The 22,015-nt window shown below is 40.5% G+C and overlaps 1 protein-coding gene across 4 annotated transcripts in view; it reads left to right on the top strand.

The window, feature by feature from the left end:
• LIMCH1 (LIM and calponin homology domains 1) overlaps positions 1-22,015 on the top strand; it is a 177,966-nt gene that overhangs the window by 84,337 nt on the left and 71,614 nt on the right. For all 4 annotated transcript variants that reach the window (XM_064652943.1, XM_064652946.1, XM_064652945.1 and 1 more), the window contains one exon: positions 19,975-20,081. Coding sequence is in view for 2 of the 4 variants with exons in the window: in XM_064652945.1 (XP_064509015.1) it covers positions 19,975-20,081 (107 nt within the window). In the remaining 2 variants the exon portion in view is untranslated. The remainder of the gene's footprint in view (positions 1-19,974; positions 20,082-22,015) is intronic.

Raw genomic sequence — 22,015 nt, 5'->3', positions numbered from 1 at the left:
CTGCATTGGGTAGTATGTAGGCTTCCAAGTTTATACTTTAATCTGATGTATGGACATAAGAGAGCCTGAAACAGTAGGAAATTAATAGAAGACATAAACTATAGAAAAACAGACAAAACACCTTGTTTATTTGCTTTTGATGGTCTGACTTGTGTTTAGCTGTAATGCACATCCTCAGAGAAGTGAGCTTAGCCAGCTCATAGTAGTCTTCACGTTCCTTATCCCTCGGTGGCTCATGAGCTGTCCCTAACATCCATGAGCAGTCCCTTCTGTCCTCAGCTACCAGCTGGAGTGTTGCATTTATGATGTCTGGAGGTGAAACTTGAAGTGAAGGCACCTCATTTGCTTCCAAATTGCCCATTACTGATCCCTTACAGGTTTTCCTGTGCTTCCTCCACCACTGGCCTCAGCCAGAACTCAGCTGGGACTTTGGAAGACCAACCTCACTGTTGGCCCTGAAGTCCCTTCTTCTGGATTTTTCCTTAGCTGGAGTGCTTACAGTGTGATCAATAAGCTAAGCTGTTTGTTGGCTGGGACCACTCCTTGTCATGCTATGGATTACTGGCCTTTTCTGCCAGTGTCAAGGAATTTTTCCCTTGTTATAAGCTGAAGCCTCTCATTTAGCAGAGTGCCCTGAACAATTTCCTTGTTGGGTGAGGATGGCACCAGCCAAGATAGGTAAGGTTTTGCAGTACACAGATGAAGGATGGCTGTGATCCATAGCTGCTGCATATGTATGCAAACTTCACCGTGTTGTTGAGACCCATTCTCAAACTGGACTGGTTAGGATTCAAAGGTGTAGCAGTTTCACAGTCAGCTTAAGCTGTGCCCTGAGCCTGCTGAGCTCTGCTGCTGAGAATGTCAGGACTTGGTTTGGCCAAATGCTAATAATATGTGTAAGCTCTTTGTGGCAAGGATCATCTGCTAGTCTGTTTTTGTCTAACACCTCACCCCATGAGTCCTGCTCTGTAGCCAGGACTCCTAGACAGTATGTTAGTACAAATAATAAATAACTGTTACAAAAATATCACAGGCATTCCTGTGTCATTCTCAGTCTGGTTTTAGACTGCTCTCCCAACAACCATGAATTTAATCAGTAGGTTTATAATTAGCTTTATACACATTGAATAATTTAAAATGTTAATATGCAAATATAGAGGTAAAGGGGAGCCTTCTCTGTGTTAAGACCAAGAGAGGATGGCCACTGCAGTGGATCTTCTTATTTGGAACTTCTGTTTGTTTTACGGAGACATCCTTTTCTTGCCTAGCCTTAGCATGCTTTAGGAAAAAGTCTTTGATTAAAAGCAAAGAGTATACCTGTTTTGGGGCTGTCAAGTGACTCACAAAGCTGTTATTTATAAAATGATATAAATAAAGGCTTAGTGTAATGATTATTTACTTTTTTTTTTGACATAGGAAGTTTAATAAAGTGAAGGATTCCAGGGATAACATTTGAAAATAGCAAAAAGAAAAACATTACTGCTGCAGCTATAATGCTAGGCAGCTGAAACATGAACTTGCTCTTATCATAGCATTAACCTTTACTATAAATGACAGAGTCTTTCCTTGGGTTGGGGAGGTCAGCTGGAGCTCATTTTGTACCCGTGAAAAATGTAGGTTGTCCACTGGATTAATTGTTAGATTTGCTTTCAGATGCTAAAGAGTCCTTCTACAAGTTCAGCCATGACTTGCCTTATGTTGGTTTAATGACTCTAATTGAGTGAGTATTTCAGAAATGGCAAACTTTTGAAGAATAATCTCTAAGCATCTGTACGTATCAAAAAATGATAGTTTAACAAACAAAATGCCATTTGCCATGTAGCTTAATTCTTCACTAAACGAAGTGAACAATACAGTGCCTTCCTTGAGCTGTTGTCCTAGAAACAAAAGGCCTTCTGAACAATGATTTATACTCTTCAGAACAAATCCTGCTGTTGAAGCTTATGACTCCTCTTAAGAGCTGGGCCAATACCACATGCTCTGGAGCATCTTCAGGAATTTTCAGTGAAGGTGTTGGATGCCCTGAGTCTGTGAATGTGTCACCTGTGTCCTATGATGAATGTGGCACTGTTGCAGTTGTATCCAGGCACCTGCGATTTTTAGGTGTCTTCTGTTGCAAAATTGATTAGTTTACCAATGAGGATGTAAAAAGAAGCACTTAGCTGGTGTACTGCATCTGTTTAGGACAACATACTTAAAATAAGCAGAGCTATAACTATTCATGCCTTGACGTTAAATAAGTATCGGCTTTTGTCCTTAACAATAAAAACTGGACCTGAGCTTATGGTTGCTTTCAGCTGCTCTGAATTTGGCTTTCGTACACCTTCTACCATGACAGCACTACCACTCATATGGTTATCAGCTGAAGTGGGTAGCTGATCTGGCTGAAAAATACCCTTCATCTCACAGTATGAGCAGAACGCAGGCAGGAGAGAAGGAAGAGGCTCACCAAGTTGGGAAAGGAGGTGTCATTTGATCAGTTTAAAGTAGTTCTGAAACTGCAGCTAGAGAGTTTAAACTTAGATGCACTCCTTAAGGCATTGGCAAAAGCAAAGGACACAGGAACCTGTGAAAGTCTCAAACCTTACTTACATCCTTGATTTAAAGGTTGTCTGTATTTAAAACTATACTTAGTAGTACTCTCACACCCTAATTCTGGAAAGCCTCTCACAGGTTGGAGTCTGTAGGTCTGCGCTATAAATACTGTCTCTGATCCCCAACTGTCTTTTTCAGTGACATCTAGCATCTGCTGCAGGGAAGAGCTAGGTCCATGTGATATGATCTGGAGAATTTTGATAACTGGATAACAGTAGCACTGGAAGTGTGAAAAGGGAGGGTGTCTTCCCAAAAGCTCTTAATCTGACGAGTCCTTGGGAGGCAAGCAAGTACAGTTTTCACAGTGTGGTCAGACCAACAGATCTGCCACCTCAAAATGGTCCAGGGAAGCTCAAGCTTCCTTTGACTTCTCTTGTGAAAAGGAAGCAAGCAGCGGTCAGTTGTGACCCCAGCCCTTGAGCTGAAGATGGTAGCAGAAAAATGCTATCTCTAATCCCTTCCCTGGCTGCAAATCAACTTGGTGAAGTCTGTTGCAATTAATGTCTGCTAGCAACTGTTCATACGGTTTCTATGCTGAAAACCTTTCCAGGCACTCTGGATTTCTGTCAGATGATGTGCATGTCGCTAGCAGGAGCCTACGTGCTGAATGCAGATGATGGAACATGTCTCGCTCCAAAGATCACATTGCAGTTGTTTCCCTGATTTAAAGCAAACAAGCAGAAAGGCAAACTAGTGGAAAACCAGTGCCTTAAAGATCTGTGCACAGTGATTTCTTTGGTTTAAGAGCCCAGTAAAATTCTGTAGTCTGGTGCTGTGTTCAAGAGTTCACAGAGGTTGAAATATCTGACACTGAATTCTCCTTGTCTTCTGCATTCCTCAGTGCTCCTGGATGAAAGCCACTTGCTTCCTGCTTGGCATGGTACTTTCCAATTGTAGTGCACTTCCTCTTAAATGTCCAGAGGTCTAATGGTACTATTGTAAACCTGTTAAAATTAATGCTGCAGAGGAAACAGCTTAGTTAACTGCTTGTGGAAAATACAGTGGTAGGCAGAATTATCTGACTGAGGGACACCAAAACCATTAACTATCAACTTCTTGAAAGCTGAAAAGCCTTGTGATACAGTGTGGAAATCTGTCCCACAGCTTAGTAAGAGAATTACAATTAATTTATGGACAAGCAATATAACTAATGGTCTAGAAAATTAATATTGCAATACAGAGGTAATCCTCAGCTCTTTGGAGTGGTGTCATTCTGTTAAAGTCCTCACTATTGCCACATATTTTTTTGTTTCTGCCTTTTCATCTTCATGTGGGAAGCACTGTTACTTAGACCGCGAATGTCTGTTTTATTTTGGGGCAATGGTGCACGCTGATTTATTACTGTGTGATGTGTGAAAGGGAGTTTTCAGGCTTTTCAATAAGGGGAGGGTATTGAACTTGCTAAATGTGTGCATGCGTCCAAGTGTGTACTGAGTTCAACTCAGCTTTTTTCAGTCCATTCTGTATGCTACTTCATGATCTCGGCTTTTCTTTTTGAATTGTACTGGTTCTCATGCACAATTTAGAATCAAGCCTGTGTTTACCCATAAGGCCAATGGTAAACATGATGCTTTCCCCCTTCCCCTTTCTTTTCTATTTTGGTCATAATTTTGGTATTATTTGGTCTCTTTTTACTGCAAGAGAGATGTTACTTGACTTGATGTGTTGCAATATTGTATCGGTGTGTTGGGAGGCACATTGGACTGAGTGCCAAATTGTGACTCTCAACCTTTGCACCTGTTTTGAGGCAGCAAATTTCAGGCCTTAAACCGATTGCCTGGGCTGATGATGCTCTTGCTTCTTGCCTTTTATAACTGTTGGGTTGGTTGGTGCAGTGTAGCTTGGCTGCACAACCAGCAAATCCTATGGGTGTTACTAAGAGTTCCTGGATATTTCTCATACTTTCTCTTAAAGAAAGCTGCCTCTTTGCTGTTGTCCTCTGAATACTGTTTCTAGTTTGGTTGGAAGGAGGCTTGCTGTTTTTTTCAAAAACAGCCCTAACTTTACCACTCCTGCCTAGCAACAGCATTAGGGATCTTAGAGCTAATGCCTGCTGTTGGCTAAATACATGAGCTGCCAGTAGGTCTTTGCCTTCTCATCTTTGCATTCATGCCCTGATATAATGCAGTTGTAGAGGTTCCTCTGAAGCTGCTTGGTAAGTGCCTTCAGGGAGAAGCTGCAGGCCTGATTGCCTAGTGGTGGGCAAAAGGTGAAGTACAGTAACCACAACTGTAAAAGCTCAAGTGTCAGTGGGACAGACTTAACGTACAGGAAGCACCTACTCTTTGGCTGACCAAGGGAGGGATTCATGGTCATTTTGGCAACTAAGGAGAGCTGACCTGTGAAGCAGCTCTGTTTCCTTGGCCAGCAGTGCATGGATCAAGAATGCTGGTCGGTGGTTTTTTGGTTTTAACCTTCCTGTCCTTCCTATCTCCTCCTGTTCTGCAGCCCACAGCAGTGAGCAGGGTCACAGTATAAATGTCCTCCACCTCTCAAGCCTGGTTTTCAGACCAAAGCTGACAGACCTGCTAGATAAGAAGTGTGACGTTTATGTATTAATTTCTGGAGTTACAGGGATCAGCCACAAAGTATTAGCACCACTCTACAGCATGTCCTCTGTTATTTAAAAGGGAGGATAATGAATAGTTCAGTTATTTGAGGTTTCAAGTAATCCAAGGCAATTTTCAGTGTAATTAATATGTGTCAGGAATTTGACCCTTGTGGGGATAACAAGAAGTTTTGGATAACTGAGGTGATACTGTAAACAAGTAGTGAAAACTGTGCCAGAAAACCATCTGCACAGGTCAGTAGCACCAACTAATAAAATCTCTAAATTTCTGATCTAGAAAAATACTTTATACAACTTTCACTTGGCATACAGAGAAGCGGAAAAAACCCTTTCTTTTTGTACAATTCTGGGATGTTTTCTTTCATTAAGTTTCTCCTGTTATCCTTAAAGAGGTCAAGCAGTAGTTGCTTCTTAAACTGTGGCAACTGCATGAAAAGGATAACTTGAAATGTCCTGACAGTGCCACATTCACTGGACATACACTGTTCTGCTTTCCTGAACGTGTTTATTTTTGAAGAAAATACAAGCAGATTAAAAGGAAATAATGACTACTACTACAGGCTTGATACTATGTATTGGAAACTGTATATTTTGATATTTCATTAGAAAATTATGAAAAAATGCAGGAATTGCATCAATAATTGCAAAAACTAGTTGCAAACTGGTAAATAAAACAGAATGATTCCCAGAGACTGCTGTCAGAACTTTTACAAAAGCCTTCTTTAAAGAGAAGTACATAAATACATGTTGTGGGCCAAAAGAACACCCAAAATTTGTGACTAAAGGCGATGTTTAGTGACAGACATGTAAAAAAGAAACATGACATAAAGTTTATCATAGGAGGCTGGGTTTTGTTTTGTTCTGTTTTTTCTGAGAAGCAGTCAGGCTAGATTGATGTTCCTCCTTAGTGTACATGCCTGTATTTTATTTTTGCACTACTGAATAGTGACTGGGTGGAATCTGGTATGTCAGTGGACTAGGATTTTAGACAAGGAAGAAGCAAAATAATTACATCCTCTTGGAGAAGAGTTGCAGTCCAACAAAAATTTGAGTAAGCAAGGTATTAGCAGAATTATTTTAGAATGGGTGATACTTTATCTTCAGAAATATTGCACCAGTTTTTACTTGTTCTTTCATTCTGTCTGCAACAACCCAAACAGCAAAATTCAATCCAATATTATGATTAGTTTGAAGGGAGTTTAGGAGCTATATCTTCAGGCATGCCTGGCCTCCATTTTCAGGCATCTCAGATTTTTGCATGATGCAATCAGCAGTGATCAAAATCTGTTTTCCTGCAAAGTATCAACTTACTGGTATGAATCCCCTCATCCATTTTAAGCTAAATGCTATATGGCATCTCAAGTCTCTGCCTTCAGGAATTTGTAACTAAGAAACACCGCACTGACACAGTTAAAAAAGGACAGAGAGAAACAAGGTATTTGTCAGCAGTGTTATCAGCAAACCTGGTATCTCTGCCGTCAGCTCTTCATAGGTGCAACTGTAATGCAGAATTTTGGGGAGGATGATGGAATCGTTCTAGTGAAATTTAGAGGAGGCTACTCATAAGCATGATGACTGTGTGTGAGAAAATCCAAAATCTGCCTAGAGTCAGCATCCACAGTATTAGACTAAGTTGGCTAGTTCCCAGAGATGTTTGAGACCTTAAATGCTCTTTAGTCCTTACCCTGTGGTTGATCAGAGATAATTCACTTGCTTTTTTAAATACTATTTTAAAATCTCTTGAGCCACCCAATCCTGACTAAAATTTACTTTCTACAATATGATCCTAGAGAACTGAAACTCCTTGAATTCCAGACTTTTACATAATTTTTGAATAACTGAGAGTTCTTGCTGTTCTCATACTTGCATCAAAAATTCTTGCAGATAGTTCATCATCCCAAGAGTAGTTCACCTGGCTTATTCTATTTTGTTTGGCTGAAATTTGATAAGCAATATTAGAAATCCAACACTTAAATCTTAATACAAACTATTAAGTAAGCAAATTACACAAGCAAGAACTTCAAAGATTGTGGTCAGTATTCTTCGTCGCAGTTTCCAGTATAATTTATTCATATAAATATTCTTGTCCTTTGTAACTATGCAGGTTAGAGAAATAAGAATGCCAGACTGAGGTTAGGAAGCAAATGGGAAGCAAATAAGAGGAAAATAAGTCAACTACTCTATTCAGGATAATGGAAGGTGGAGTTTGGGATATGCCAAAGAATGGAGAACCCTGGATAACCTCTGTGTTGTGGGTGTGGGCAACTCACTGAACAGCCTGCTTGGGTTTAGCAGCAGCATCTATCACCCTGGCTCGGGACCGCCACAGAACAGCTCTTGCGGGAGAGCAACTTGACGCCAGTGCCTTTTCCATCCGGGGGGAAGCGGCCCAAAGGCATGAGATCAGCTTAGCAGTGCAGCACAGCACATTCGGGGATTTCCAGGTTGCCAAAAAGCCCCAGAAAGTAGGTGCTGCTCAGGTGCTAGCTGACTCTCCAGCCTCTCTGCAGTCACACGCAGAGCACAGGGAACGCTGAAGCCCTTGTGCAGCTCTGGACTGGCTGGCATGTACGTGAATGGGCATGTGTGACCAGTACCTCCTGGTACCTCCTGGGTGGGTGAGACCCCTGTGCTGCAGTTTGGGCAGTGTTCCTGCATCACCTAAGGTTGTTGCATAGCTCTGTAGCCCCTGTATTTGTATCGGGCTACATCTGTTGACCTTGTAAACCCCGGGTAGCTCTCAATAGGGGCTCCAGATTTAAGGGTTGATTGGCTTCAGCACAGTGCTGAGCATCAGCTGGGTCTGTGCATTCAAGCAAGGCAGTACTGTGTGATGAATATTCCCCTGTTGCTAGGAAGGGCAGTGTAGAGGTGCTTGCCAAAGCCAGTAAGTCCTGCTGGCCTTGAGCTGATTTTGGGTAGCCATGTGTAACATTTGCATTCTCCAGAAATCTGTGCCTCTGGGAGTGGTTTGGAGACGTGAGCTGGCTGGGGACTGGAGCTCTGCAGTGCTTTAAATCAGCTAATTTGCTGGCAGCTTCTTATTGATGCTGGAGCTAGTACACCTGGTTTCATGGCCTCTGAAGCCTGGCCTAATAATCTTGCTGGACTCTACTGATTCTGCTGTCTAGATACACCTCTCTCTGATCAACTCTGAGTCCCATCCATCTGTTGAGAAAAGGAAAAAATCATATTTACTTTAAATTTACTATTTTCCTTTATAAAGTATCATCAGCTAAGTTTTACTAAGATTTTAATGTGGCTTTAAATTGTAAAGGTTTTCAGAAGTAGCAGTGAGGAGTTGGAAGCTTGTTGTTTGATGGTACATGAACATCTCTGCTGGCCTTATTTGTGAGTGTTCTGAGCAGGAACCACTGGTTATACCCAGGTAAGCTGAATTGACTATTTTCCTCTAACAAACAAAAGGTTATCTCAAGACTGTCAAGGACAGAGGGTAGGGTATAAACTGAAGTTTTAAGAATAAATTTAAGAATAACTGATTTGTTTCCCCTTTCCGTTCCCATCAGCAACAAGTGAGACAAGATATTTCTGCCATCTCCACTGCTTAGTTCCTGATCCTAAAGACCTGGTGTGATGCGTGTGTTCATCTTTCTACCCTTGTTGCTTTATGCATTCCAAGGGAAGAGAGTACACCTCTAATGTGTTGAAGAAAATTGACCAACAGGAACATCTGTCCTGTAGGAGAAGAGATCCTTTTCTGTCCTCTGTTCTGCTGTCCAGAGGAAACAGAACCAAGACATTGTAAAAGAGCTGGAAAAAAGCCTTACAACAGGAATACACCGTATTAAAGAAGCGGTCCTTTCATTCTCTCTTGTTTTAACCATTGATTTTATGTACATTAATGTGAGGAAATTCTGCTTCTTAAATATGGTGTATTATTGTACTACTTTTTATTCCTCCTGAAAGCTTAGTCTTCACAACTGCAAATTACTCTGGCATCCAGATGTAATCCATGAATCCTGCTTTCCAAATGGCCCTTCAAAAGCATATTTGCATGACTTCTATAGACTTAACAAACAGTAGTAATTTGAGTTGGCTATTCTGCTCAATGCATCTAGGTTTGCAGCTACTATAGCTTCATGAATAGTTGTGCTAATTCTTGAATTATGCCTAGGGAATGCTTTACTGATGATTGAAAAGGGAGGTGAAACAAATCACTGCCAGACTATTGGGTAGTTCATCTTCCCTTGAATATTTACCACAAAAAAACCCACCAAAGCTGCAGATATTCAAGATGACTGACAATTATGGCCAAATCTGGGAAAAAACAACAGATACATGGATTAGTATTGGGGTATTCAGTAATTCAAGCTGTTACATTGTATACAGTCAAAGTTACAAACTGGCACTGATTTACTTAGCATAGTTTTGCACCGATATTTTGATTGTCTGTAAAATTCACTTGCAGCAAATTGAAAATTATTCATTTTCTTCCCCTTCCTTTTCCTCACCAAAATCATTGTAGACTTCTAAATATGAAAGCTTCCTATTTATTTTTTTAGTATAAGTAAAAACAATAAAGGTAGGTTTTGCAAGTCAAATGTACTGGAACTTCATTCAGCAGAAAAAGCCAATTAAAAAAATAGTGGTTTTTGGACTTGAACAGCTTCTTTTAGAAGTATTTGCAAGGAGACCCCAACCTGTACATTAAAGAAGTCCAGTATGTTTTATGTAATGTTGGCATGAAAATGCAAAGTTATGAGTGGGGGGAAATGTATGTCAGGTATCATGTAACAGCAGCAAAGAGATTTCTGATTTTTATCAAACCTTGACCACCACAGATTATTAAAACATATTCCTTGGCAATAAAGAATAGATGTTTAATTTGAAAGAAGAAGTGGAATTTGTTGCTTTTTTTGCAGAGGTCACGAACTGAACAGGAATGAGTCCTCCCTGGCAGTTTCATTATTTTGCTATTTTCCTTGGGGAATAGAGATTTGGTCTGATTTTAAAAGCTACTGCCAGGCCTCAAGCCCCCACAGGCAGCTTTCTTGCATCTTTCAAGGCCCACCTACAGCAGTTGTACTTGGACATGGAGATGCAGAGGCCCTCCAACAGCTTGGGCTGCATAGTGTCCTGATTCCTGCAGTGGATTGCTGTCTGCTGAGAGAAGTCCAAGTATTGGCAACTATTACTACTTTTTTGCTTTAAATGGAAGATAACTTTGCTTAATATACCAAGCAAAAGAGAACATACCATGGAAAAGAACGGGGAAAGAAAGTAAAGTCATGGTAGTAGTGAGTAGTTACTGCAATTAGAAGTGTTATGAAGCTGGCAGGCAGTGGTCATACATTCAGTTTTAGAGGTTTGATGTCAAATCAATTTTAATTTTAGGTACTAATTTCTTTTGTACCTTTACAGTTTCAAACTTTAAAAATAACCTTTAGAAATTTTCAGCTGTTCTGTGGCTGTGAATGTTCAAAGTTTTGTGCTTAGCTGGTTCAATACAGCTGGATGTTGCAAAACTTTGAATTAAATTTGTTATGCACAAGTTTTCATTAAAATTCCATATTTTTGGGGCTTATACAACTGTGATGAAATTTGCTTCTGTGCCTGAGTGGGAAGACAGCTGATAAATGACATTGGGAAGGTATGCATTGAGACTATAACTCCAATACAGTTTTGTGTCTCTAATTAATCAGGTTCTTGTGTATCAGAAAAGCATTATGTGTAATTCTCACTATTGCTCATTTCTATTTCCTTTTTTTTTTTGGTCCTTGCCGTCTGCTTTACATTACCTATACTGGTTTATAACAGATGATGCTGGTCAGACAGTTAATGACACTCAGACACACCTTTTCAGGTGGACAGAATTTTTCCTCATTTTCTTCTCTGCTAGACCCACTCCATCCCAAAGGTCCTGGTTGCAAGTTTCCTGGAGCTGAGTCCCTTGAGTAGTCAACAGTGCTCTTCCTGGAAAACAAGGTTATTTTCCCTACAGTCAGGTCAAAATATAGAAAGCAGGTGTTGGGTATCAGTGCCCTGAGATATCAAATGTGATCAAAGGGATCCCATGGGGTTTGGACTCTGCAAGCAGAAAGAGGAAGGCAGGGTATGTGAAAAGAAGTGTATTATCTTTTAGCAGACCTGCTAATATAATTAAAGAAAACATGGAATAAATTTTAGCACATAGATTTGCTTTGCATAGGTAATCATCTTTACCATTAAAGTACACTATCTTAGCCAGAACACAGAAGTAGTTTTTAAAAAATATCTGTTGTGCCATAGCTTAACACACAATTGCCCTGATAGCAGTCTGGAAAGGCACAGGTTTATTCAGCAGTGCTTGGTTTTAGTTGATGGCTATACGTAACACATGAAGGACTTACTTGTGTTGGAGCTTAAGCTAGTTGTGGTGTTCCTTTGGACTACCCTAGGGCTGTACCTTTTGGGTATATTGCTCAGGAGGTAATTCAGCTGTATTTAATCTATTTATCTGTTTTGATATGCAGAGTGATAAGCTTTAACTCTATGTCTATGAAAAAAGCATACTCTCCCATATTTAATGCTCAGGTTAGTTTCTTTGGTGGTCTCCTTTACTTATAGACTAGTTTTGTTTTCACCATATCTGATGTAGTAGTTCTTATGACTCACAACTCTAGATTTAAAGTTTATGTATTTTTGTTTTCTTTAAGCAGTTTGTTTGGGATGGGTGTCTTCTGAGATCTAAATCCATAGTCAGACTCTGTACTTTCCTTAATGCTTCATTGTGTCCAGATAATCACACACAAATAAACCAAACATAGAAAACAGCACATTCTCCTTAGCTGTGAATTTCTTGCCCATTTTTATATTTTGCCATAGAACCCATTTGTGGGGGCAGCAGCTGCAAGGATGTGCTGAGAAAGGAAAGTGTCCTGTTTCCCCAGCAGGATGTCCTGAGGGAAGCATTGTGGCACTAGCTGTGGTTTCAGGGTTGAAACACTTGAAGTCTATGTTTCAGTTAGTAGTCATATTCCTGCATTCATAATGTGAGTGCAGATAGAGGTCAAATTTGTCTTCATGATGGTTTCTCCCCTCCTTCAGGTAGACAGCACAACTACTGCCAACAGGATGGATAAGAAGGAGTAGATGCCACAGATGCAAGCTTCGGTTGCCTTGAGAGCACTGCCATTGTGATGTTTCTTTCCTTCTTGTCTCTTTTGTAGCTCTTCGACACACTGCCACAGTTTTTGTACTGACCCTCTCCATAGCCCAACCAACAAAGCAGAGGAAATAAATAACAGTCTTTCCATCACAGCAAAAGGAGCCATGCCTTACTTTTTTAGTAATTTTGTGGTTTTAGCCATCTGGCTCTGGATTTTACCCATCTGGCAAGGTGAATTCCCAGCAGCTTCTAGGAGTGCTTGACTACAATTCACTGTACAGAAGCTTGTTTTTAACCCTGCTCTTGGTGAGCCTTATTCATAAAAAAATAAAGTGAAAAGTGGGTAACAGAAGAAGTCATAGAACTGAGGCCCAAACCCAAGCCAAGCACTGTCATCTGGTACTAACAAGATAGTGAGAGAGTGACACTGAGAGAGTGAGCTGCGGAGAGGGAGTGGAAAGGAAATGTTGTCCTCTTCCTTGGCCATAGCATGGCTGTTACTATAGAATATGGCATCAGATAGGCACTCCCTCTCCAAGACCGGGTGAAATCTGACATCTCATTGACATCTGGCTGTGATTTCATCAGCATCAGAGCCAGTGAATAGACTTGAAATGCTTTGGGGGTTTTCCCTGCCTGCCTATGTTCTGTCTTCATTGCTGTAAACAAAGCCATCTTACTCAGGGTGTATCTTGGGTTTGGCAAATCTGAGGGAATTCACATCATCTGATTGCTCTCTCCCCCAAAGACATGGATGTTGACTGAGCCCCCATTTGTTTAAATGTTTTATTTGTGCCTTCAGGGATAATGACCTGATGTAGCAAAGAGTAATATCAGGACCTACTTAACTAGTGAAGTCATAGGGTCAGCCTTGTGCTCATGCTGTGTGCACTCCTCCCACCCCCCCGTGGTTTGCTTTTGCCTGTTGAGTTGAAGGCTACTCTTGCTCATGTACTTTCCTGTGGTCTCCTCCTACTATTTTGTTCTTTCTTTTCCTGTTATCCTTCTCCTTTCTTGTCCACAGTGTTTCTTCTTTTATATCATATCATGCTGCAGGGACTTTAAGCTCTTTTAAAAAATTACAGAAATAAGATACATCATCCATTCTGTACCGAGCATGAAATTTTCACTACCTGCACGGGACATACAGTGCCATTTTATATCCTGAGCTACTTGCATTTGCCTTGCATTATATACAATATGGTCATTCCTGTTTGGGGATTTTAGTTATAACGATCATACAAATGGTAGTAATACACTGCATTGCATAAGGAGCTTATAAAGGTGGCTGACATTTGTTACAGGACAAAGATCTTAAAAAGCAAATAATCTGGTGGTGAAGGACAGATGTAGGAAAACATCAAGACAATTTCTTGAGTAGTGCTGCTGTACTTCTGATTTTCTCAAAGAATTGCAAGCTTTTAATTTTAAATTTGCTTTTTAGTTTCTTGAGGACAAATGTACTCAAAATTTGCTTTGCTTAACACATTTCATTTATTTTTAGCTTGCTTTTTATAGCCCCCCCTGCCTTTCCCCCATCTTCTTGCTCTAGGCACTTGCAGCACCTAGTGAGCCTGGTTGGGAGCAGCAGGATCTAAACACCTTGGCACTTCCAGTGAGATCTTTGGGGAAGGGTACTGAGCAACACACAGGGAGCTGGGTTTGTTTAGTCTAGAGAAGAAGAGGCTCCACGGGGACCTCATTTCTCTCTACAACTATCTGAAAAGAGGTTGGTTGTAGTGAGGTGGTGGTCAGTTTCTTCCATTCTGCCTGCAGTGAGAGGACTAGAGGAAATGGCCTTAAGCTGAGACAGGGGAGATTCAACTTAGGTATTAGAAAAAAATTTTCACTGTAGGGTGGTCAGGCATTGGTATGGGTTGCCCAGGGAGGTGGTGGAGTCGCCATCCCTGGAGGTGTTCAAGAGGTGTCTGGTTCTGGTGCTGGGTGATGTGGTTTAGGGGCTGCAGTGGTAATGCTGTGTGGACAGCTGGACAGGATGATCTTGAAGGTCTCTTCTAACCTTGATGATTCTATAAATCTATGATTCTATCTTCAGGCAGCCTTAGATGTTACCTGAAGGTTGCTTAGAGTTGGGGTTTCTGGTGTTTTGTGCAGTTGCAGTATGGTACCAACCGGCCCATTTCTCCATGCAGTTTTAAGGTGGGTTTTGCCTTTTTGTTAAGGGAGCAGGGCTGTTGTTGGAGGAGGCACATCTTTTCCTTGTTGACTGGGCAAAAAGAAGCAGACAAAGGCTGGGCTTTCTTGGCAAAGATAGTCTTTGTCAGCTTCTTCCAGCGACGTGCTTGAAGGCCCTGCCTACGGAGCCGGTGTGCCCTACTCCTGCTGGTTCAGTCTGATCATCGCTGTGTTTATTCTCTGGACCTGCCTTCTGCCTTCGCGGCTCACAGGATGCCACGCTCGTTAACTTTGGTGCTTTGCCCTCCAGCCGTGCCGTGCCCGGGCGGGTGCCGGGAAGCGGCGCTGCCGTGGGTGGAGTTGGGGCTGCAGCCGCAGCTGTGCCGCTCCCGCCCGGCCCGGCTGCCGCTGGGGGACAAGGGGATCGGTCCGGCTGGCGGGCTGGTAAGTCTTGCTTTCCCTCCATGCTCCCGGGGTCCATCTGTTTCTGTTTTTCCTCAGTAGCGTTTAATTTTCGTGGGTGAGGCTATTGTGTGACAGAATCTTTTTGGGATGTAAGCAGCCCTGACTCCCCTTGCTGTTCTGGGGGGGTAGTTGCCTTCAGTTCTGGTGTGCTGTCAGCCTTCCTCTTCTGGAGATTAACCATCTCATCTTCTAAGTGAATGTGTCCCAGCTGCGATCGAGTTTCTCCCAAATTTAGTGATTTTGAATCTGCCATAGAAAACTATGTTTTGTGAAGCATATTGTATAAACAGTAAACCACACATATATATAGTGAAACATACATATATATAGTTAAACATATATGTATAGTTAAACACATATATAGTGAAACATATGCAGTAAAGCATATTGGATAAATAGTAATACATATACATACTTATATGTATATGTATGTATGTATACACATATATATACACATATATATACACACATATATATATAGACACACACACACACATATATATGTAAAAAGTTCCCAGCCTTTCTCATAAAAAGTTTTTTCCTGGTGTGCTTGAACAGAGTATTTCAATATTTCTGTGAGCCTGTGAATCAGACAAGATCCATTGCTTTTATGTAGATAAATTACCAACACTAATTACTTACATAAAATGGAAAAATAAGAGAATTTGGAAGATATGTTGAGAGCAAACAAAAGGCTTTAAAGAGTCTGAATTGGAAATTGCTCAGAAAAGCAGTTTGGAAATTTTTTTTAAGAGATCTTCCAACTTATTCTGGAGCAGGGAAAATATCAGCATTCCAGAAATGAAAAAGGCCACCTGTTTGTCTGCAGCTGTCCTGCAAAACAGAGCAGTGCTACTGGCAACTAATAATATCTCCAACTCACAGAAGTGGCATGTATTTGGCATTTTATGCAGTGTTCTGTGCAGACATACAGCTAGGCTAGCTTTTATTTTCCCCAGGTTTATCTGTATATCTCATCCAGGCCATGCAGTAGCACATTGACAAATGATGGCTCCACAGTGATAAGCTGTAGGACCGATTTGCAGTGCAAATACAGTGAGAATGTTTTGTATACTATTGTGGTAGATGAAAGGAATGGAAGTGGGCCAAATTCAAGCTGTTTGCCATTGCATCTGATCAGCAGATCCTATGGAGAGAATTTGCCTGCTGTGAATATTTGATTCTCGCTAGCTTGAGCTATCTTGTGTGTTGGCTGTGCTACTGTGTGAATTTGCAGTGACTTTCCAGTGTGTCTGTCCTGCTCAACTGCCAATTTCTGGGGTTTTTTACAGGATTCAGGATTTTGTGCACCACTTTGTGCATGAGGAAAATGACTTAATGCTATACAGTGAACATTTTTTCATATTTGTAATACAGAGGTTAAAACCAACCAAACAAAAAATGATTACAAGTGAGCAGTGCATTATTTTTTCCTCCCTGCACTTTCATGAAGGTGTAACCCCTCTACCACCTACTCCCTCTGCATTACCTGCAGGTGGTTTTCCTGGCAAAGTGATTTTGTAGAGGTAAGTCTGTCGATTACACACCAGAAAGGATGAAAAGGTGATGGTGTTGAAATGAAGTTGTGAGTGCAGGAGCATTTTTCCCTTCCCTTTTCCCTTTCTGCACTCTTATCTGTCCATGACCCTTCTTACTGGTTCATGGCTGACTTTGCCTGGGAGTTCATAGTTTTGTGTGTTGGTTAATTTTTTGTTTCTGAAATTCGGTAAAGCAAAACATTTACATTAATAATTGTTGGTTTTCTATACTGACAAGTAAATGACATTGCTTATAGTGCTGATCTAACAAGAACTCTCAGGACTCTGCTGACGAAAGCAGAAAAGGGTTGGGATTTAATCTGTCAGTGTATCCTATGCTTGTGTCCTGTGTCTGTCACCACACTGAAGTGTTTGTCTTCTGTAAGCAGCCTATTTAGACTTTCTGTCATCTTATCAATTAAGCATAGTTAAAATTTTATAGCTATCTGTAGATATCTCTAGATTATAGATTTATAATTTATAGATCTGTATAAATATATTTATAGATAGAAAATTTTATAATTTAAAAGAATAGAGAAAATTTGCAAAATAAATTTAGACTGTAACCTGTCAACTTGCTTTTCCTCTGTGTGTATGAAGGACAAAAGCCAGAAGATTTTTGATTGTAATGCCGTGGAGTAAAACCAAGAGGAGTCAGCATGAGACAGTTGCAGCAAGTAATAGCTGAGAAAAGGCAATATCATCTCCATCTAATGTATTGATGAAATTGTGTGTTAGTGCCTTATAGGGACTGCCAAAGGGACCAAATTCTGGTCGTGTGTCTTCTGAGACCACTGTAAAAGATACCACCCCGTTAGCTGAGGCACAGCAGCTGGCCACGCTGCGATCCTTGCCATTGCAGCGTGACCCATTTGCATGACCTATTTAACTCTGTCAAGTTGTAAGGAGCTGGGCAGGCACATTAAATGTGTCTTTTCAGTCACTTATTTAAAGTAAGGATGTTTCATATGCATTGCTACTTGTAAACCTGGGGTCTTTTTCTTTTTTAGTTTCTTCAGCAATGACAGAAAGGAGGACTTCAGGTGACTACAAAACATGCATAGTTGCAGCTAACAGACACTGAACAAAAAATCCTCTCAAAAGATGTAAAAAAAAATTTTTGAAAACTGAAGAAGACAGGACCTGATCAATGCAAAGTGTAGTAATCCTGAGAGAAAGCTTTGCTGGGAGCTAGGTCTTAATGTTAAGACTCCTTTCTCCTTTTAGTGGCTTATGACTGCTTTTCTCCAGTGTCTCAGTGGTACTAACATGCGAATTTCATCTGTACTAGAGCAAACTAGGAAAAGTTTAGTTTTGCACTAGAATGAGATATGTTTTTGGCTTGGGCTTAGGCAGCCTAGGCAGGTGTTCTTGAATAAATATGACACCTGAAAACATCTTTTTTGTTGGCCTTTTTTTTTTTTTAATCTGTTTAAACAAATGGCCATTTTTAGTACCACTGGGAAATAAAAGTTATGAGATTGTTAGCAAAAGTAAAAACTTCTTTCTGTGCTCACTGATTGCATCTTGTTGTTATGTGTGATTCTTTGTGCCCATACAAGATACTAGCTTTCTGAGGAATTGTTTGGGTGATGATGTTAGTGACTGTTGGCGAGTGTTTTTCCTATGATGACCATCAAAATAAAAGCATGTATGCAAACAGGCATAGGGTGGTGACACTGTTTTTTTGAGAAGTGGGCATTTGTTCATCAACAGAACTGAGTTTCCAAACTACATGGCTGCCGAATGGACTGGTGTTACTGCTTATCATAACTTGGTTGTGAACTTTTGACGTAAAGATGGATGCAATTAGTTATCTCCCCCGTTCCTCCTCCTTTACTTGTTTTCTAAGCCTATTAGGTTACTATGTCCTCTGTGTCCTATATATTTTTGTTAAATTTGGAAATACTGTTTGGAACTTTTTTTGAATGCTTTTGCATTTTCATTAGATTTACACATTGATCTACCCAGTGTTTGAAAGTGACCAGAACTGTCCTCCATCAAAGACCAAACACAAGAGTTATTCACAATGCAGTTGGAAAAACTATAATGCAAACAGTAAGCCAGATGGAGAATTTTACAAGCATCTTTTCGTGGCATGAATGATGCTGTCTCCCTGGGTTATGGGCACTCTGCTCTCTCAACTGCTGTTCCTTTACCCCTGGCTCCCCTCCAGAGCTGTTAAATTTCAGCCAGGGAAGAAAAGGAGATTTGGACTCCTCTGAATTTCCAAGTCTTTATTTTTTGCGGTGTGGCTGGCGAGCTTTGTGTGCGAGAGTGTTGGCATGCTGAGAGCTGCAGTGATTAGCATTCTGATTGCTGTCCCGAAACAGAACAAACAGGGCTGCTCTCGAGGAGCCATGGTCTCCCACCCAAACAAAGGCCTGGGAGCAGATGTGGGGAGAGCCCTACTCACGAATCCTGCTCTGTCACGAAGAGTGGGTAAGAGCTAAACACTACCCAGGCTCCTCTGGTTCCTGGGTTTTACAAAAACAGAGTTCTCTGCCACACTCTGTGGTTCTACTCCTTTGTAACTCTTCACGTGGCAGCTTAAATTTAGTTGGAGATTTAAGATGAGAGGCCTCAGAGAATATCAAGCTGTACATTATGTCTTTACTTCTTCACACGTCTAGCGTTGCAGTTGCTGATCTAGAAATATACATATCTAAGCACTTGTTCTCTACTGACCTTCAAGATGTATCCATGTAAGAAATATTCACTGGTTCTGTGAAAGGGAACAATGTACCTACATGTGTGTAAGTATAAAACATATATTAACTGTAAAGGTGCATACGCAAATTTAATCCCCTGCGTGCAAACCTATGTGCCATCACTTGCATTTGGTTTGAAAGAGGATTAAATCAGTTTGTGCTTAGTCTCTCTTAGTTATAGGTTTTTAATTTTTACCCTTTGAAAAGTGTAAATCCTTCATAAAAAGTGTTACACGATTGGTGTTGTTTCTTCTTACAGAAGAAACAACACATTAAGTGTAGCTTCAAGGTTTTTATTTCAGAAGCCACTCTTTTTTCAGTGGCTTCTGACTGGTTAAGGCTGGAGAGGCAAGAGAGCAGTTGTGTTAACTGGCTTGCTCATATTGACATGGAAAATCTTTTCTGAACAAGCTGCTTGCTTAAATGGTGGTGGGCTGTTTCATATCTACTCTTCCTGCTTCCTTCAGAAATCCTACCTTTTCTACCCCGTAACATGCTGAGATTGTGTTGGCAGCCTACATCAGTAGGTGGGGAAATTAGCAGGGCTTTTTCAGTTAAAAAAGTTGCCAACATCTGAGTTTGAAAAGAAGCAAGTCAATAAGCTTGTTGTAGTTACAATATTTTGAGGGGAAAAATAAAAAGAAAAGAAATTTAATATCTATCAGGTTTCCAAACAAAATCTATACTGACTTCTTAAATTATGTGACTGGAAATGTCTTTGGTTCTTCATTTAGCTGGTGGTATGACTGTTCATGAACAGATACTGAGTTAGAAAGAGGTTGGTTTGGTAAGATATATTTTTAAATGAAGGAGAGTTAAAAGTGTTGGGGGTTTTTTTGTGTCTCTTTTCAGGATAATATCATATTATTCTTAAGAGGCTGCAAAGAGCTGGGACTTAAGGAATCTCAGCTTTTTGATCCTGGTGATCTGCAGGACACATCAAACAGAGTAACCATCAAGTAAGTACAAAAGCAGTTTGTGATTAGCATGTTATAGCCTCAGATGCATGTGATGCAATAGTAAATATTTAAGGATAAGCAAAAAGGCTATAGAACTGTCACTCGTATAAAGCAAATAGGAAGCTGAGGTTTGGGAAATCTTCAGTGCTGGGAAGAATAGATTGTTCCATTCAACAGGTTTTGTCTAAGGGCTGTTATTTTTCCCACAGAGATCAACCGCAGCTCTTTAAAATAGGACAATGTTTGGACAATACTCTCGGGCACATGGTGTGACTCTTGAGGATGGTCCTGTGCAGGGCTAAGAGTTGGACTTGATGATCCTTGTGGGTCCCTTCCAACTCAGCATAATCTGTGATTCTGTGAAAATACTGTTTTAGTTACGTGATGAGATTCTGAGGGACTTGGGGGTTTTCCTGAGTCTAAATTTAGTCTGTCCAACTAATGAACTATTGTAGTCTGGGGAAAAAAAATCAAAGCTCAGATTAAAGTGTTCTGATTTTGCAATATAGGGCATTTATAGGCCTCTAAAACTCGATGAGGTGCAGACATGAGCACAGTCTGTTTATTTCCCTACAAGAACTATAGATTGGGAAGCAGTAATTGGGCTGAAGATGTCTGTGTGGACTGGAAATGCCACAGTTTAGATACTTTCTCACCAAAGCCACACACCTAGTACCACACCAATTGCACAAATTGCTCCAAAAGCAAGAGCACCCCACAGTCTCATAAAATTAACAAAATTTGTGATTGGTGTTATTTAAAAGTTTTCCTGGAAGTCTTGGGTCTATCATGTGTAATATTACAGTTATAACAGAAGTTATTGGTCTACAGAGCAGAAAATGCTGCTGAGTTGATTGAATGGCCTCGTTTCATTTGGCCAAAAAGATCACTAATAAAATCCTAGTCAGACATACCCATTTTAGAAAAGTATATGGAAACAATTTACTAAATTTCAGCAGTTTTTTTTTTTTAATTCTTTTCTGGCAATGGAAGCTGGGTGAGTTTTCATGGTTTTCAAGCATTGTCTGGGAAAATTCGAAGGCTTTGAAAATCAAATTGGCCACTTTCCTTGTTTGAAGGAATAGTCTCCCATTTTTTACTCCTTTCCAAGGTTCTGACTCTACTATGAGGTTTTCTTGCCTATACATACCAGTGAGAGGGGGCAATGTGACATTTCTTCTAAATCTGATAATACTGTAATGAAAAAGGTTCTTCATGACGTCCTATAAAATCATTACAGTGAGTGGCTGGAGAGAGTTGCAAAGCAATCCCTAATCTCCATTTAAAACCCTAATCTCCATATGACATTAGAAAGAAAGGGTTTTTCTGATAAGCACCTTGATCTTTTGGGTTTGAGGATGGATGGAGTACCTTAATGGAGGCAGACTGAGATGCTGGGACTAGGGTGGAGCTCCAAGGAGAGCTGTCCAGCATGTCACCAAGTTAAACACATAAACTCTGACATCATAAACTCTGCAGAGCTGGCCTGGCCCTCTTCTGAATATGGTGCTAGATAGATGTGAAGCATCTCATTGGCATGACTTTTTTTTCCCCCCATCAACATTTCAGAGAAAGCAGCTGTGGAAATGAGCCAAATGTTTTCCTAGCACTGGCCAAGATCATGCTGAGTAACTGAGTTGAGCTGTACAAGCCAAGTCCATGACTCTTGTAGAGAAATATGTTGAAGACATGTCTTCTGCTAGCTAGTTCCCAAAGCATGAAGGTGATTTTTTCCCCTTTTTGTAGACTTTTGGGTTATTTTTTAAACATGGTGAAAATGTTACTTGTTTTGTGGTAGAGGATGAATATGACATTATTGCACATGATTAACATAATGAAATGCTAACTTTTTTTTCATATAGGTGTTAATTGAGGTATGCATCAGATCTATTTTTTTGGATCATTCTGCTTATAAAAGTTATGAGCTAATGCTG

The sequence above is a fragment of the Pseudopipra pipra genome, chromosome 4 (genome assembly GCF_036250125.1).
Source record: "Pseudopipra pipra isolate bDixPip1 chromosome 4, bDixPip1.hap1, whole genome shotgun sequence".
NCBI classification, from domain to species: Eukaryota; Metazoa; Chordata; class Aves; order Passeriformes; family Pipridae; genus Pseudopipra; species Pseudopipra pipra.
Note: the sequence above shows the minus strand (reverse complement) of the source record. Positions and strands in the feature narration are given on the sequence as shown.